At 37.9% G+C, this 16,777-nt stretch overlaps 1 protein-coding gene and 1 pseudogene across 1 annotated transcript in view; one reads left to right on the forward strand and one right to left on the reverse strand.

The window, feature by feature from the left end:
- The window catches only part of ACYP2 (acylphosphatase 2), a 114,757-nt gene extending 107,040 nt beyond the window's left edge, over positions 1–7,717 (reverse strand). The window contains exon 1 of the mRNA XM_006909598.3: positions 7,152–7,717. Coding sequence (XP_006909660.1) covers positions 7,152–7,290 — 139 coding nt within the window. The 5' untranslated portion in view covers positions 7,291–7,717. The remainder of the gene's footprint in view (positions 1–7,151) is intronic.
- A 7,499-nt stretch (positions 7,718–15,216) lies between these two features.
- Positions 15,217–15,772, forward strand: LOC102889396 (annotated as a pseudogene).
- The last annotated feature ends 1,005 nt before the right edge of the window (positions 15,773–16,777 follow it).

The following is a 16,777-nucleotide window of genomic DNA, read 5'->3' on the forward strand; positions in this document are numbered from 1 at the left end:
TTCCCTGATCATAGTGTATTGAGGTACCAAATGAACATGAAGAAAAAGAGTATTTAAGCAATATAGACAGGATAATATCACAAATGGAATTTTTGTGGGGCTATAAAAAGATTTTAAAAGATATATATACTGTGTGGAGGAATGATGAGTGGGAGGTATCGATCTGAAGGGAAATCGAAAAGGCAATCTCTTATATAGAGGGAAAGACATTAGCTAGTAGATTAAAAAAAGGAATTGGCAGAAAAGTGAGAAACTTCAGTTAAACCAGACCATGTAGAAGACAGACAACATAACAGAAAACAGGCAGAACTGTGCAGAAATGTGCAGTCGTTTTATCCTAAGAGCGAGGAGATCTCACAAGACGCTAACCGAGTTGAAGGTTTTGGTCAAGGCTGCTCTGTCCACATTCCCCTCTGAGTTTCTCAGCAGTGAACGGCCCTTTATGATGTTGGCATTATGAAAAGAAAGTGCATGCGACTGAAGTAAACAGAAAGTGGAAACATCGAAGAGTGATCCATGGACCAGCAGCACCAGCAGCACCTGAGAGATTTTAAGCTTTCCTTCCTTTTTTTTTTTTTTTTTTGTTGGGGGTTAGGGGGATGACATTTTTTAAAAATTGAGATATAGTTCACATAACATTACATTCGCCCTTTTCAAATGTTCAAAGTATACTAAATACACAGAGATTTTTTTTAGAATATTCACGACATTTTGCAACCAGCACCACTATCTAATTCCAGAACATTTCCATCACCCCAAAAGGAATCCCTCCCTTACTTTTCCCTTTAGCAGTCATTCCCTTTATCCCATGTCCCCTATCCCTCAGGGAAGTCAGGGCCAAGGCCTCTGTGATTTCCTTGGCCTTTCCCTCAAGGAGTCCGCTGTAGCTCCAGTCATTATATTTACCCTACAATCAGGAAGAGGGAGGGTACAAGGGGAAAACCCCTGGCTAAGTCAGCGCTCCCCTCCACCCCCACCCCCAAGCCTCAGCCAAGGACTGGGCTGATGTAATCCTTCCCACCTCTAGCTGTAAAACAAGGCACCATATAACCTCCCTGACTTTTCCTATCACTCCACACCAAAAAATTCTGCAGCAAAGATCATCTTGAAGCACTGCATCCAGAACTGAATAGTTGAGCTCCCTCTAGATTTTACAACTTATTTCTGGAGGAAAGCTTCTTTGCTCTTGTGATAGTTCCTTCTTTGAGGAGGAATATCCATTAGCAGGACACCCCTGGCCACTCTCTACACTCTCTACCTGATCCTGACTCCTCAGAAATATGCAGGGACTTATCTAACGCGTTAGTGTGGAGGGAGAAAAAGGTACATAGCCTGACTGCTTCCTCTTCCTCCTTCTCCTGGGAGGGAGTTACCTCAGGGATTATACCTTCTACTCTGCCAGTGGGGGAGGCCTGCCTGTGCCTGGCTGGGTATGTTTCATTCTGCAATACAGATTATTATAAAGTCCACTTATCTGAAGATACACAACAAATCCCCAAGACTCTGCTTTACTCTTTGTCTTACTTGTCAATCAATAACTCACACAATGAAGGGGGGTGTTATTTATTCAGACCCTCAACCATAAAACCTATTTTAAAGCCTTAGAAGGAATGTGCATCAAGAGGTGTCAGGACCTCCAGCCCATTAACTTTGTGAAGCAATGAACCATGTGGGAATTAACCCTTCGAAGCTCCATAATCCACTTGGAATGTTCTCAGAATCTTTCTGAGAGTCCTGATCCCTAGTTTGAAGCATACTTTGCAACAGAGGGAGGTACATATAGAAAAAAAGGAAAAAGTGAACGTGGAGGCAGAATTTCTGCAGTTTATTGGCACTGGATGGAACAGAGCACTCACGGGGCAAGGCCTGTCTTGGAGAAGATGCTTCTCTGGGCTTTTGTGGCCTCTCCACATTGCTTCCACCTCACTTGTTAAAGAGAAGGGAAGCTGACATGACATGCAGGTTTTTTACAGACACGTTGCTCTGGGAACTGGGACACACATCAGCCCCTTCAGTTATGAAAAACTCAAGCACAATATGCTGGAGTTAATCAGCTGCAACTGTACCTCACTTTGTGGAAAGGTGTCAGTGAGAAACTCTGAGGTGAATACGTGCAAAGCAAATCATAGTTTATGTCTACAAAGAAATACTGACATTTAAAGAACTCGATGAATTTTAAACATCAGCATCCTTTCATGTGAAATCAAATTTTTCTATTGTAAAGTACCCCTTCATTCTGGGTTCTGACTGCATGTCAATTTTGAATGCAGTAAGGCATCTAGTTGCCACCTTACAAAGCAGCCCTTGATGATTTTAAACATCTTTCATTGTAAAGAAGGTCTTCTTTATATGGAATAAAATTCTGCCTCACTTTAACCTTTCTCCATCGATCCAGGGTCTGTCCCTGGGGCCACACACCGTGGCATCTTTTTAATAGTTGAAACAGCCATTGCACTACTGTTTCTTCTCCAACCCAACTACCCCAAGCACTTCGATTTAATTTGAGACACTTTAGAAGTCTCCACCAGAAGTACAGCTTGTAGGGGATATAAAAACAAGCCACCAGCTTGACCTTCAAAATGCTGTCCTTATTGTCTAATGGCAGACACCTATATGAGGATACAAATAACTCCATTGGAAAACAGAATGGATTAAAGAGAAGTAAAAACAAGAAGTAGAACAGAACTATAAATGAAATGCTATAGGAACCAAGGTGAGAAAAGGAATTAGAGTTAGCCATATTTATGTTTCTGGACTGTAATGTACTAAAATATTCAACCTCTGAAACAACTTTTCCATTTAGCTGTCTACATAAGGAAAAATGTTTACACCTAAATTATGTGGTGTCTGACAAAGCTATTTAATGATTCATCCCAATTTCATTAGAAACAATCTTTTAAAAAATTGCTATTTATTTTGGTAGTCCAATACGCTACTCCTATTCTAAAACTAAATTAATACTGTCAAAAACAAGCTGCTGAATTTCCCGAGCACAGATCCCAACAGATTGCCACAATCCATTTCCATAGGTATCATCAGTATTCATCTGTGAGCTGGTAAAGCATCAAAGAATCTACACACAACTTAATCAATCAAACTTTTAGATTATATTATTCTAGATGTAACTGTAATAAAATAGTTATAGGAACATTATAAGCCATGCCACGGTTACAAACGCTCTAAAAACACAGAAGGTCAGTCCCTCTCTTCTGTATCCCTCATCCCAAAGCCCCCAGTGCACCAGAAGTTGGTGGGAAAAACACATATGGAGCTTAGAGAATGTGGAGACTAAAAAGTAGAGACTGAAAGGGAGAGGAATAAAAAAAGTAACTCAACGGTGGAGAAAGCTGACAAACTAGATCTCAGCTAGGTGCTCAAGGTTCACATCAACAGTGCTAAGTCGTACTGATAGTGCATACCCTTGGTATAGTGTGATGAGAGTGGCATTTTACCTCTGTGGTCTTCCTCTCAATAACCCATAACCTCAGTCTTAGCATGACAAAAATATCAGACAAATCCCAATTGGGGAGCATTCTAAAAAGTAAGTAACCTCAAAGTACTCCTCAAAACTGCCAAGGTCATGGAAAACAAGATAAGTCTGAGAACCATCACAGCCTAAAGAAGCCTAAAGGGACAAAATGACTAAATGTAAAATGATGTCCTGGAAGAAGTCTGGAAAAGAACTTTAGGTAAAAACTAAGGAAATTTGAATAAAGTATAGACTTTAGTTAATAAAAATGTATCCATAATGGCTCACCAGTCATGAGAAATATATGGCAAATGTTTCATACTAATATAAGATGTTAACAATTGGGGAAACTGTATGTAGGGTATACAGGAACTCTATATTATCTTTCCAACTTTTCTATAAATCTAAAACTATTCTAAAACAAACAAAAAATATTTTTAAAAAGTAGAGGAAGAGAAGCAGCAATGGAAAGCAGCAGTATGCCAAGGACTTTGCAGATGGACCTGAGAAGCAAATTTACTATTTGTAATATCATTTCTATAAATGTATTTTCCTGAATTTCAAGCGACCAACTTAAAACTAATTCTTGGAATACAATTTGTTTGTAAATTAGAGTGTATGTATTCGAGAACAAAGCACGATATATTTGACCCTTAAAACATATGGATTGTCATTTTGTTACCAAGGATGTTTTAAACTCAAACAATCTAAATGGAAATATAACAACACATCTTGTTTTTGATGGGAAAATATTGTCATAAACTTCATGAAGCCAATTTAATTCAGTGATCAGTTTTCCAGGACAGGATAGTTAAATCATTTTTCATTTTTACCATGTTCATTTCTATGTCATTGAAACCATTTTCATTGGGAATATTTTCCATTTTATTGTTTTTATGGTAATTTTATCACTTTATATTTTGTCCATATTAAATATTGTCAATGATAGCTTCCTCCACTGTAAATTTACTGTCATAGCCATTATTTCTAACAAGGCAGTTTATATTAAGATTTTATTACTCTATACTTTTAAATGAAAAGTTTACAATGTTAATTTTACAATGTTCCCTTTAATTACTGTCCATTTTATAGTTTTAAAATTAAATTTTTTATTTTGTATTATTTATCATCAATTATTTCATCATAATCATTATGAATTGCATAAAAGTCTAACAGTTTGTATTTATTTTAGATAATCCATGAGAAAACTGTAAGACACAGAGATACAGACTGATATATAGAAATAGTGACAGACAGTGTGAACAAGTGACAGAGAGTGAGTCAGGGGCTGTAGCTTTTGAGTGTGCTGACTGCTTACTGACCAGGTCAAACTTCCTTGGAGCCAAAAGAACCATAAAAACGTCCTCAGGGTCATCTGAGGAATAGTCCAAATGGCTGGGACTAAATGTACTACATCAGCGTATATATGTATTTGGTGCTTAAGTTAGGAAGAAGACAAAATAAAGGTGGAAAGGGTATTGAGAGGAGAATTAATAGGTTATAGTGATCAAGAGCAAGGGCTCTGGTATCAGACTGCCAAGGTTCAAATCTCAGCACCACCACTTAACTCACTATGTAACCTGGGAAAGTTCTTCTCTATGCCTCAATTTCCCCATCTGTTAAATGAGGAAATGGTTGAGGTTACAGGGTAGAGGATTAAATAAGACAATGCATGTAAAATATTGAGTACAGAGCTTGGCACATCCTAAGTTCTCAGCAAATGTTGATGTGTATTTCTGCATATACGTGATTGTGAATTTGTCTCGCAAACTATGCCTTGATAAATTAATAGTATATAAGTACTCTCTTCCATTTAACATTCTGCAAACTATAGGACTTATTGCCCTAAAGCTCATTTTTTAACCCCCACTGTTTTGGGATAGTACTTTTATCTTTGCTATATTTGTGCTGTTGCCCAAAATTGATCTTCATCTACCAGGTGACCATTATATGCACAAAATGTGCAATTATACAGTTAAAATCAATAGTAATACATTATATATTAACAGAAAACATCGAACAATGGGAACATACAGGTTTTAGAGTTAGATGCAGAATTAAATCCCACTTGCCAACTTCGGGCTTATCCAAACCTACTGAACCTCTCTGTACCTGTTTTCTTATTGTTAAGACAAGAATAAGATATATATTTCACAAAATTGTGATAAAGATTAAGTAAATAATAGTAAGATGCTTGGCACATGGAACATACCCAGTAAATGTCACAGATGTACACACACACACACATACACACACATGCACACGCCTTAACTACTGCCACTTTTGTCCAGCAGACCAAATATTTTGTAAGGTGATCTTTGCCACCATGTTAATATTTTATGAAATGTGTTTCAGTGACTTATTGTGGCACTTTTCAATCCAGAGTACCATACCCCTAGATGTACCCAAAGATTTTCTACAAGGTACAAAGCCATGGATTTTAAGGAAATCAATCAGATCCTCAACTTCCATATGTATTCTTTTCTAAAACTGAGTAAGAAGGCATCTGTGCCTGCTGTTTCTCCTGTCCTATCTTCCTTTACACAATCACTCCTCGAAAGAAAGGGTCCTCTTTTTACAAAAGGCATACTCTCACCCACCTTAATCTTACCCTGGCATCTTGCCCCAAAAGTGTAAAAACCTCTAAAGTCCCAAAATAAAAAGATAATTGAACCCTTCCTTTAATCAATATTTCTCCTTATTTAATAGATTTCCAATACAAATTTACCTTTTTAATTAAATATTTATCATACTTTTAAATGTATTTATATTATTTTCATCAATTGTTCTAATAATTGCAATAGTAAGTCAGAAGAAAAAAGACCAATAGAACTTTATGGTCAAAGAAAATTAAGAAAATATATTTATATGTGTATATATATATACACATATAAGTGTATATATATACACTTATAAGTATATGTGTATATATATATACGCACACACATATACTGCACATACATATTGCAGAAAAGTTTGATAGACGATCAATAAGAAACTCTCAAGTGTAACAACAGGATAAAATTGTGGAGGTCGTGGAATGGATATCAAATTCAAAAGGAAAAGGTATGATGTAAAATTTCCCACTATTAAAAATGAATTATGGTAAATATTAAATCACTACCATATTCCTATTCCCTTGGATAAATTCCAGTGATTTAACATTAATTTAAAAATAACAAGTTACAATAAGCCAAACATTACATCCTTTGCAACTATTTAAACTTATGATGAAATAAAAATTAGATAACAATAATTCTTTTAAGAGCTACACGGGGGAAAAGGGTATAATCTCCAACAAAGTGAACCCTCGATCATCCCCTACATGTCCTCTCTGAAATTTATGTCAAGGCCAGTGGTTTCAGTGGCAAGTAACGGGATCACTAGTTCAAGGGTCCTCTCTTATTTTCTTGCCCAAGTTCGTTTCTCCCCCACGGCAGGGGGCCGGAGGTCCTTCCTGTCTCCCGCGGTAGCCCCTCCCTTCCCTTTCCCGGTCCGCCGCTCCTCCCCCCGCCCATCCCAGCTCCCCGGCGCCTGCGCGTTTGCCCTCGTTCCCGCCGCGGCTGCTGTGTCACGGCCCAGCGGAAGTCCCGGCCACAAGGGGAGGGGAGCCCTGGTCTCAGCCTCCTCCCCTTCCACCCCTAACGCCGCTTTGGTCTCCTGTCGTAGCGGGGTCCCCTACCCTGCACTCTCCCGAACACCTCGTAGTCCACGGACTTGAGCCCTGCGGTAGACATGGCGGCAGCGAGTCCTCTGCCGAGAAGCCGGAGCGGGGCTCGGGGCGCAGCGACTGCGGCGGCCGCGAGAGGGAAGGGGCACATGGGACAGTGTGGCGCCCCCCGCGCTTGTCTTCGGTCCCGGACGCCGGCGTGCCGGGGTCACGCGTCGGGAGACGGCAAATGAGACTGCGAGGCGTGGGAGCGAGGACGGCCCCGCACGACCGGGAGAAGAGGCCGCTGGCGCCCGGGCCTGCGTTCCCTGCCCCGCTTCCGGTGGGGCCGGACTGGCCTCCGGCGGGGATGCGTCCGCCGCGCGCTCCCTACGATTTACTGCTCATTTCTGAAAGTTTGTCAATACAAGCCGGAGGCTGTGCCCACATATCACTAGTTCGATACCCTAAAATGATAGCTTCTGAGATGAAAGACCTGCTAGCTTGGTGGTTAGAGTATTTGGTTAGTGAATTCTTATTAAATGTTTAGGCGACTGCCAAATATATCAGGCGATTTTGCACCAATTCTTAAGGTGACGTTGGCATCCTTTTCATCTCTATTGAGTCATAAAGGCTTGAATCCATATTCTAAATGGGTTGTGTTATATTCTGGGTCAAGAAACTTTAAAACCTAAACCGTTAGTAGAAACAACAAAAAAATAAGTTATCTGCTGTTCACTCATACAGTTTTTTTATGGTTTTGATTATTCAGCAACATCTCAATTGCCTAGAAGGGTAAAGCAGTTTATGCTTACAAAATTTTACTTCCTGGTAAGCTAATATTCTTAAGGCGACCCATCACCCTAAAGAATCTGGATACAGCTATTGATAATCTGCTGCCCCCTAGAATTCAAAATCCTTTTACTTGTGATAATATGCATTTTGCAACTTATTTGTTGGCTTCAATACCTTGACATATGTCTCTGCATCTGGCCATAGAGTTAAAATAATCCTCTGCAATCTGATTCAGTACTAGGTGCCAATTCCATTAGGGAACACCAAAAATCATCTAGAACTCGGTTAGAATGTGGTTAAATCATTTTAAAGTAAAATATATTATGAAAGTCCTATTTAGATAATTTCATGTAATGAGTATCCTGGTTTATTACAGAGACCTCACAGTTTGCATCTTCCTCTCATCTCCCTTTCATCTTCCTTTCAGTTTATTTCATGCAGACTCTAGAATCGACATACATCTTATGCTATTCTTTTCAATGACATATCTTCAGTCTCTACACTGCATTCCAAATAAAGCTGAAAGTCTTCAGCCTCCACTAACCTAATATTACCTGTTTATCCCCATCCTATCAGTTATAGGTAACCTGTAGTCGAGACACTGGATTATTCTACTCTCTGAACACACTCTGACCTTTAAAAAAAAAAAAAAAATCTTTGCTCTTGAATCTACTTTATTTGGAATACCTCCTCCTACTCTCAAAATCTTGTTCAGTTAGTTGCCTTTGCAAGTATTTCCCAGATTTCATCTTAATTATTTAGTGTCTTCCCTACTAGTCTTGTGCCTTCCAAGAAGAAAGATCTAAAACTGGGTTGAGGTCCTGTCACTATCACTGATCCTGTCACTGACTGGAAAGACATTTTTCTTTTTCTTAATCAATCTTTGATTTTTCTCCACATTTATCTGAGTGCTCCTTGCCAGTTATTGTGTAGTTTTATTGTAATTTTAGAAGTGCTGTAGCAACAATTGACATTTGCTTAGCTGAAAAATTGACTATGTCTGCCAATAGTAGAACATTAGCAAACAAATTTTTATATACCATTTTAGCATGGATTGCCAATAATATGTGATTTTAAGACTTTAAGACATTCTAAGCAAATGTTGCTAATATTTAAGCTAATTTGAATTGAGAAATATCTATACCTAATTAGAGAAATTTTTGAAAATAGAAAAAAATCATTCATAATCTTGACATGAGCTTTGTCATTTTTGTATACTTTTCATATATTTTTTAAATAGTTAAAATCATAGTATAAATTTAATTTTTATTCTTTTCCAATGTTTTAGTCTTTCCAATGAATGTTTGAGTAATTTCATAATAATCTATTTAGTGAGTATAACCGTAAATTTACCTACCAAGTCCCTGTTGTTATATATTCAGGTTGGTTCTAATTTTTCACTACCATAAAAAATGTTGTGAAGGAAATATTTGTGCATGTAGCTTCCTTCCCATATTTTTTTAATTATTTGGAATAGAAGTTAAAATACCAAATCAAAGGGTATAAGCATGAATCGTTCTGGATATATATTGCCAAATTGTCTTGCAAAGGGCTGTATTAATTTAAGTATACCACTATGGACACTGTATGAGTGTATGATTATTTGGCTTCTGATGCCAAAATGTAAGGAAGGTCTTTACATACTATACGTGATTAAATTAGATGAGAACATTTTCATTTTGTTAACCTGAGCAACAGCTTTGGGATAACTAGGCTCTGTGTTGCTACTACTGGTTGAAATTAAAACTTAGTTAAATCATTCCCTTCCTTGAACCCTTTGTGTGTGATATAGGATCATGTTTAAGGTAATACTTAGGAGAGGAAAATCTTGCCTATATTATATGGGTGTGAAAAATGACCAGGCCCCAGAATCTGTGAAATAGATACAGACAATACAGTCTCTGTGTCCAAATGATGTTGAACCGAAGAGGTATCTACCTGTAAATCTCTAATATGTCACTACAAAGAGAATGATTCCTAAAGTGATTTCTCAGAAATTTGATATTACCATATAATCGATTTCAGAAACAACCAAAATTACCCTATCCATCAACATATTTCTACCCCTGAAATATTTTTGTAACCATTATGTTGAACAAGGAGGACTCATATTGTTTATTTGCACTATTAAAGAGGCCTAAACCAATTCAATGATTCTCTCATGGAAGGAATACTTTATAGGTAAAGAAATGATTATATTATTGCAGGAAGCGACACCTGAGAGAGGAAATTAGACGCTCAGACAACTTTGTTAGAGGAAGGAGAATTCATTGGCCGGCGGAGCGCATGGGGTCAACAACACCATGCAAGAGCTCCCCTTGGTTAGATTTAGCTTAAATACCTCTGCGAGTGTCCATACAAGGGGTGTGTGATTCCTTTGGGTTCTACATGCGCTTCGTGACTCAGAATGGGGAGAGGGAGCTTCGGGTTGGGGATTGCAAGGGGGGAGGAATTTTCGGACCACTGGTCTTATCTATTTACAGGTCATTTTGCTCTGCAGAACCCTTGACCTTGGTATTATCAACACTGTTACAGGATTCTCAGACTGGGATACTGAGGCTATAAGCAGAAAGTAGCACTTATTGATGCTGGCACTGGCTCAGCGGATTCCTATCCAAAGACTGAGTTCTAATTGTAACATATCAAGCAGTTTTACACAGTCTTGTTATTCCTACACAGCTACAGAGATAAGGAAGAACATTAACTGAATAGCAAGCTATGAATCCACAGATGTGAGCTGGAGAGTTCTTGAGGCGGGGGAGGTAGCTATGGGAAAACATGTTAGCTGGAGCGTCCTGGAGCCAGGGAGAAGACAGTCTGGAGTGGACGTTAATTGGCTGAGTCGGTCATTTCTGCAAGGCCTTTCCTTTGCATTTTTTCAGATGCCTCTTCTCCTCTCTCAATATAATTATTACCAAACTGGATCCAAGATCATTGGACAAAAGACTGTTAGTCAGCTGAGGAAGTAAGCTACCCAGAAGAGGCTTTAATCTTATTATAATTTGTCAAAAAATTGCTTAAGCATTTTATCAGGAAAGCATATTTCTTCCCAGGAGATTCTGTCCCAGGTTTGAACCAATTTTTCTTTATCATAATCTAATTCATTATTCAAAACTCAGAAGTACATTTAACATTAAAGCTTATTCCCTCTCCCTGCTTGATACTGTTTAGACTAGGTTTGGGAGAGGGCATGATTGATTCCTCCCCTTGCCTTAGTTTCCCCTCCTGGGTGTGAATTGGAAGGAACAGGTAATTTTGGAATCCAGTTTGGGCTCTCTAGGGTTGGCAAGTATTCAAAGCTGATTAGTTCTTTTACAGGATTCTTTGGGGAGTGGGAGGCTCAAAGCTTTTCGCTACCAGGTTTTCCTGACTGCTGCTCCCTTGATAGACAATGTCTTTACTCACACCCCCATCCCAGTTTCTGTCTAGAATGCTACACCTCCTCCCTCTTTCTGCTGAGAGAGACTAGCGGCATTCAGCAAGAAACCTACCTGAATGGGATACCTTTTAAAATAATCACTGGACCAGATCTCACCCTCCCGTCACATCTAATTGTGGAGGCTCATATCTCTGCCCTACCACTGATAGAAGTCGCAGTTGGCAATGAATTGGCAGATATTATTCAGGTATCTCCAGTCACAGCCTTTCCTCTTCACTTTCCACAGGTATGGGTCAAATACCAGTCTCTTCTAGCTCCAAGGAGTAAATGCCAAGTTCTCAAAGTGGTTCTTTTAAAGACCTTCTTACTAGGCTTGTGGCATGGAGAAACACCTGGTTTCACTCTCCCATGGTGGCAGAGGAATGGAGAGGGAAAAGCCACAAATTTCCAATAACTTTCCCCAAAGAAATCCTCTGGAGCCTGAGGATTTTTTAAAAAACCGGTTTTAAAAATCCCTTTTGCATGACATTGGTAGTCTAGCACCTCATCTTGAAATCTGTGTGTACTTACTGTTTTGTTTTCAGTCTCAAGTCTCACTTTTTAAAATAAAAATCTCATTTTTTAAATCAATAGAATTCAGTATATACTGTATAAACCTTGTTTGGATTCTGATTTGAATATGTAAATTGAAGAAGATATTTTTGAGACCATTGGAGAAATTTAAACACAGGTGGACTATTAAATATTATAGAATTATCTTTAACTTTGTTACATATAATAATAGAATTTTTTGAACAAGCCTTATCCGTTAGAGTATATATTGAAATATATAAGGGTGCTATAACTTGATATTTGGGACTTGGTTTAAAATCCTTGGGACAGTTTAGATAGAGTAAATTTACTAAATTGTTGACAGTTATTAAGCTGGGTCATAGGTACATAGGGATTCACTATAATATTCCCCAATTCTGTGCATGTTTGAAATTTTTATGTAAAGTTTTAAAATAAAATTTAAAAAGAGACCATTTTCATTTTATAAAATATGTGACCAATAATCTTCAAAACTGTCATGGTCATGAAAAACAAAGAAAGCCCAAGAAACATCTGAGAGTTGCCCTAATGAGGCATGATGACCAAGTGTAATGTGTGTTCTGGATGGAATTCGGGATCAGAAAAAAAGACTTTAGATAAAAATGGAGGAAATCTGAATAAAGTAGACTTTAGTTAATAGTAAGGCAGCAATATTGGTTCATCATGACAAAAGTATCATACTAATGTAAGATATTAATAATGGGGAACTGGATGTGGAGTATATGGGAACTCTGTACTATCTTCATAATTTCACAAATCTAAAAAAGTTTACTTTTCAAAAGTCCATTTTAATATCAGTTATATATTTGTGTAATGAAATTTCAAAATAACTTCTCACTGTAGTGTATGAGCAGCATTGGTAGTTTTAAAATATTTTAAAACTACTTCAGTATATGAGCACAGGATTTACATTTTTAGTGAACTTCTAAGTAGTCATGCTTAGGCAAAGGTAGTATGACTTTCGAAGTGCTACAGGAGATCTTAACTGGTTTAAAGACAAACAAATAGATCATTACATATAATAATAGCTCAATTAATGAAAAGAATGTGTTACAGAAACATAATTTCCATAAGGAGAGAATATATAAAATGCATGAGAACATATTCCATACTCTAGAAGTGAGGAAACAGGATGAGAAAATATCGATATCATTATGCTTAGTATCAAGTGCTTCAGAAAACATGAAATTAGCATTTGTAAGTCTTGAGTAAGGCAAGGATAAAGTTAAGGTTAAATAAAGAGGAAATATTCACAGATACTACATTTTGTACACATCATAGAGGCAACAAATGGCAAAGCTGTGTTTGGAACAGTGTTCCCAGGCTCTGAGCTACAGCACCGAGAGAGAAGGGGAGAAAGGTACAAACAACAACTCAGACAAAGCATAGGCAACACAGGCCCTTCCTCTTCTAATACCTCTGACAGCCAAACACAGACTTCAGCTAGTCTCAGATTTCCTTTTCCATAGAAACAAGAACACTCTCTGGGGAAGACATCCCTCTGATTCCTCCTTAGTGTACACACACACACACACACACACACACACACACACACACACACTTGAAAAGCACTAATCACCCTCAGATCTGGACAAATGTGACAAGAGTCCTGTCTTTAATATAACTCATCTATTCTTTGTAACTATATGAGGTGATGAATGTTAACTAAACTTATTGTGGTAATCAATATATGTAAGTCAAGTCACTATGCTGTATACCTTAAAATTATACAGTCCTGTATGGCAATTATAGCTCAATAAAACTGAAAGAAAGAATAGTTTTTCTGAATTACACCAACTAATACTAAAGAGGAAGTTTTGCTAAGTCTATAGGAGTGCAAGTTTCCCTGCCAAATCTCTGCTCTGAGTGTGTGTGTGTCTATATAAATATATATATATGTATGTAAATGTATATATGTGTGTATATATATAAATTTTTTATATATGTAAAATATATAAAAAGACTATTCTTAAGTAGAGGGTTTTTAATCTGGCAGAGTAATCAAGTATTGAATGACTGGTAACCGTTTTGTAAAAAATCTCTTAGATCCCCTTAAGAAATTAACTTATAGAATACCCGAGGGATAGCAGCAAAAGTGGAAGCAGTGAAATAGAATGGAATTAAATCATTCTAAATAAACCGAATTGTAACCAAAGTGACTTTGAATGGGCAGGCCTCTTCTGTAAAAGGAAGAAAGTGAAATGAAAAGCTTGATTGCTTCCAGGAGTCCACAGGTTCATAAAGGGTGGGAACAGGCTTTCCGCTCAATCACTGCTCTCTGAAAAATAAGTAAGGGATACAAAACCATTTCATGATGCCTTTGGTGGACCACTAGGTTGGTATAAAACATCCATTCCAATCTCTTTCTAGCTTGCTACATCACCCAGGCATTCTTGCAATTAGGATTCTTTGTGTGATAGAGACTCCACCAAAAGAAGTACCATGCTACATGTGGAGGGAGGGCGTGAGTAAGGCAGAAGCACTCTGCTGCTGGTTCTGTGATAAGCACAGTGATAGAGGAGCTAGTTTTTCTGTGGCCTTGTTAATTGAAGCCACAGTGACTGTAGCTTCTTGGGCACCAAGAGGTAGGGTGTAGGATATCATTTTACTAGTTAACATGTTAATACTAGCAAATGTGATGGGTTCTGGAGTGGCAACTTCCTGGAGGTGCCAGTTTCCAGACCATGGAAACTTCCTGATGGTGACAGGGGAGGCAGAGTTTTAAAGCTGGCAGCTTCCCAATTTGACACATGGTCCTGACTGCAGAGGAAGCAATAGCTTACTTGGTGGCCCAGTTCTGCAGTGAGAGTGGACCCTGAAACATCAATCTCAAAGTGTTTCTCAACCCTGGTTGCATATTAGAATCACTAGAGGAGCTTATTAACTATATACATATTCATGCCCAAAGGTTTTGATTCAATATGTCTGCAGTGGATTCCAGAATCAATATTCATAAAAGCAACCCAAATGCCTGTGATACAAAACTAAGGTTGAGAACCACTGACCCAGAGACTCTTTCATTAGCCCTCCCAACAACTAACTTCATAACCCATTTAATACCCAAATGTTATAGCAATTTCTGTTTGAACTGTCTAGAATGGATTGCTTTTTCTGTAACTGGAGCTTGGTCAATGCAATGCCTGGGGGCAAAATCTTCACAATCATATTAAATCAAAATTTAAACAGAATGAAAGTACAAATATGCCATCACCTCCTCTCAATAAAGGGACATTAAAATTTTTCATTCTTACAAAGAGAAGAAATAAAGATTGTAAGAAAAAACAAGCTAAGGCCTTGCAGACACTGTGGCCCCAGAGCCACTCACATCCAGTCATGGTCAACCCACTCGTGTTTGACATCACCGTCACAGCGAGCCCTTGGACCGCATCCCCTTTGAGCTGTTTGCAGACAAAGTTCCAAAGACAGGCCGCATCCCCTTTGAGCTGTTTGCAGAAAAGTTCCAAAGACAGCAGAAAATTTCCATGCTCTTGAGCACTGGGAAGAAAGGATTTGGTTACAAAGGTTCCCGCTTTCACAGAATTATTCCGGGATTTATGTGTCAGATTGGTGAATTCACATGCCATAATGGCACGGATGGCAAGTCCATCTATAGGGAGAAATTTGATGATGAGTATTTCATCCTGAAGCATACAGGGTTTGGCATCTTGTCCATGGCAGATGCTGGGCCCAACACAAAAGGTTCCCAGTTTTCATCTGCACTGCCAAGGCTGAGTGGTTGGATGGCAAGCATGTGGTCTTCGGCAAGGTGAAAGAGGACATTGATACTGTGGAGGCCATGGAGCGCTTTGGGTCCAGGAATGGCAAGACCAGCAAGAAGATCACCATTGCTGACTGTGGACAACGCTAATAAATTTGACTTGTTTTATCTAAAAGAAAAAAAACAAGCTAAGAATGGTAATAAAACTAAGCCTAGAGTTTTGAAAAATAAGTTGCTGTCAGAAGATTATAGCATGAAGGCTTAGGTAACATATATTCTGTAAGCAGTTATATCCTCCTTGTTTATTTTTATCATTTACTTACTTTTCAGCTATAGTGTTTAATTTTGAACAAAAGTAATGAAATAATATTAAAAATAACCCTTCCAATGCACAGTTTAAATGAACCATAATTTCTGGTCTATTGCTGCCACCTACCAACTATCCAAGGCAAAGCAGCTCACGGGAATATGATTACTGTTCCAATCTTTCAGGATGTTAGTACCACCAAAGTTTTCCCTCATTTCAATGTCACACTTCAAAAATACTTTTAGGTACATGCTAATCCCTTAAATGATAAGCAGTTTAAGTGTTGTTAGGACTCTTCGCTCAACAGATCATTTAAGTATTAAATTATCTTGACCATGAATTACTATTAGACATGAATGTTATAGAAAATGCAAAATTTACAAGAAAAAATTTTTTCAGTAAATGTTGCTTGAACTCCTACTATACAGTAGGTATTACAGTTTATAGTATACTCATCTAGTGCATCTTTTAAAATCAGCCTTCTTTAAAGGTCTTGTGTCTCAGAGATACCTTGTTGTGTAAATAAAATGATTACCTGGGTATAGAAAAATTTTTACAATATGGAAAGATTTCATCTAGAATTATTTACTTCTCAGTATCATTTATAAAATCTTGTCTTAACAAGGCTGCTGATGATGAATGTAATAAAGTATGAATAATTCAGCACTTAAAACGTATTTTGTTGATTGGATATATGTGACTTCCTTTGGAGTCAGTGAATAGTACATTAACTTATATCTGCAGTGGCATTTTATATACCAGATACCACTTGCTTTTTACAGTAACCCTGTGAATTAAGTAAGGCAAGTGCTATCTCTATTTTAGAGATAAGGAAATTGCCTCAGATCATTTAAGGGATTACCCAAGAT

The sequence above is a fragment of the Pteropus alecto genome, unplaced genomic scaffold, assembly GCF_000325575.1.
Source record: "Pteropus alecto unplaced genomic scaffold, ASM32557v1 scaffold131, whole genome shotgun sequence".
NCBI lineage: Eukaryota > Metazoa > Chordata > Mammalia > Chiroptera > Pteropodidae > Pteropus > Pteropus alecto.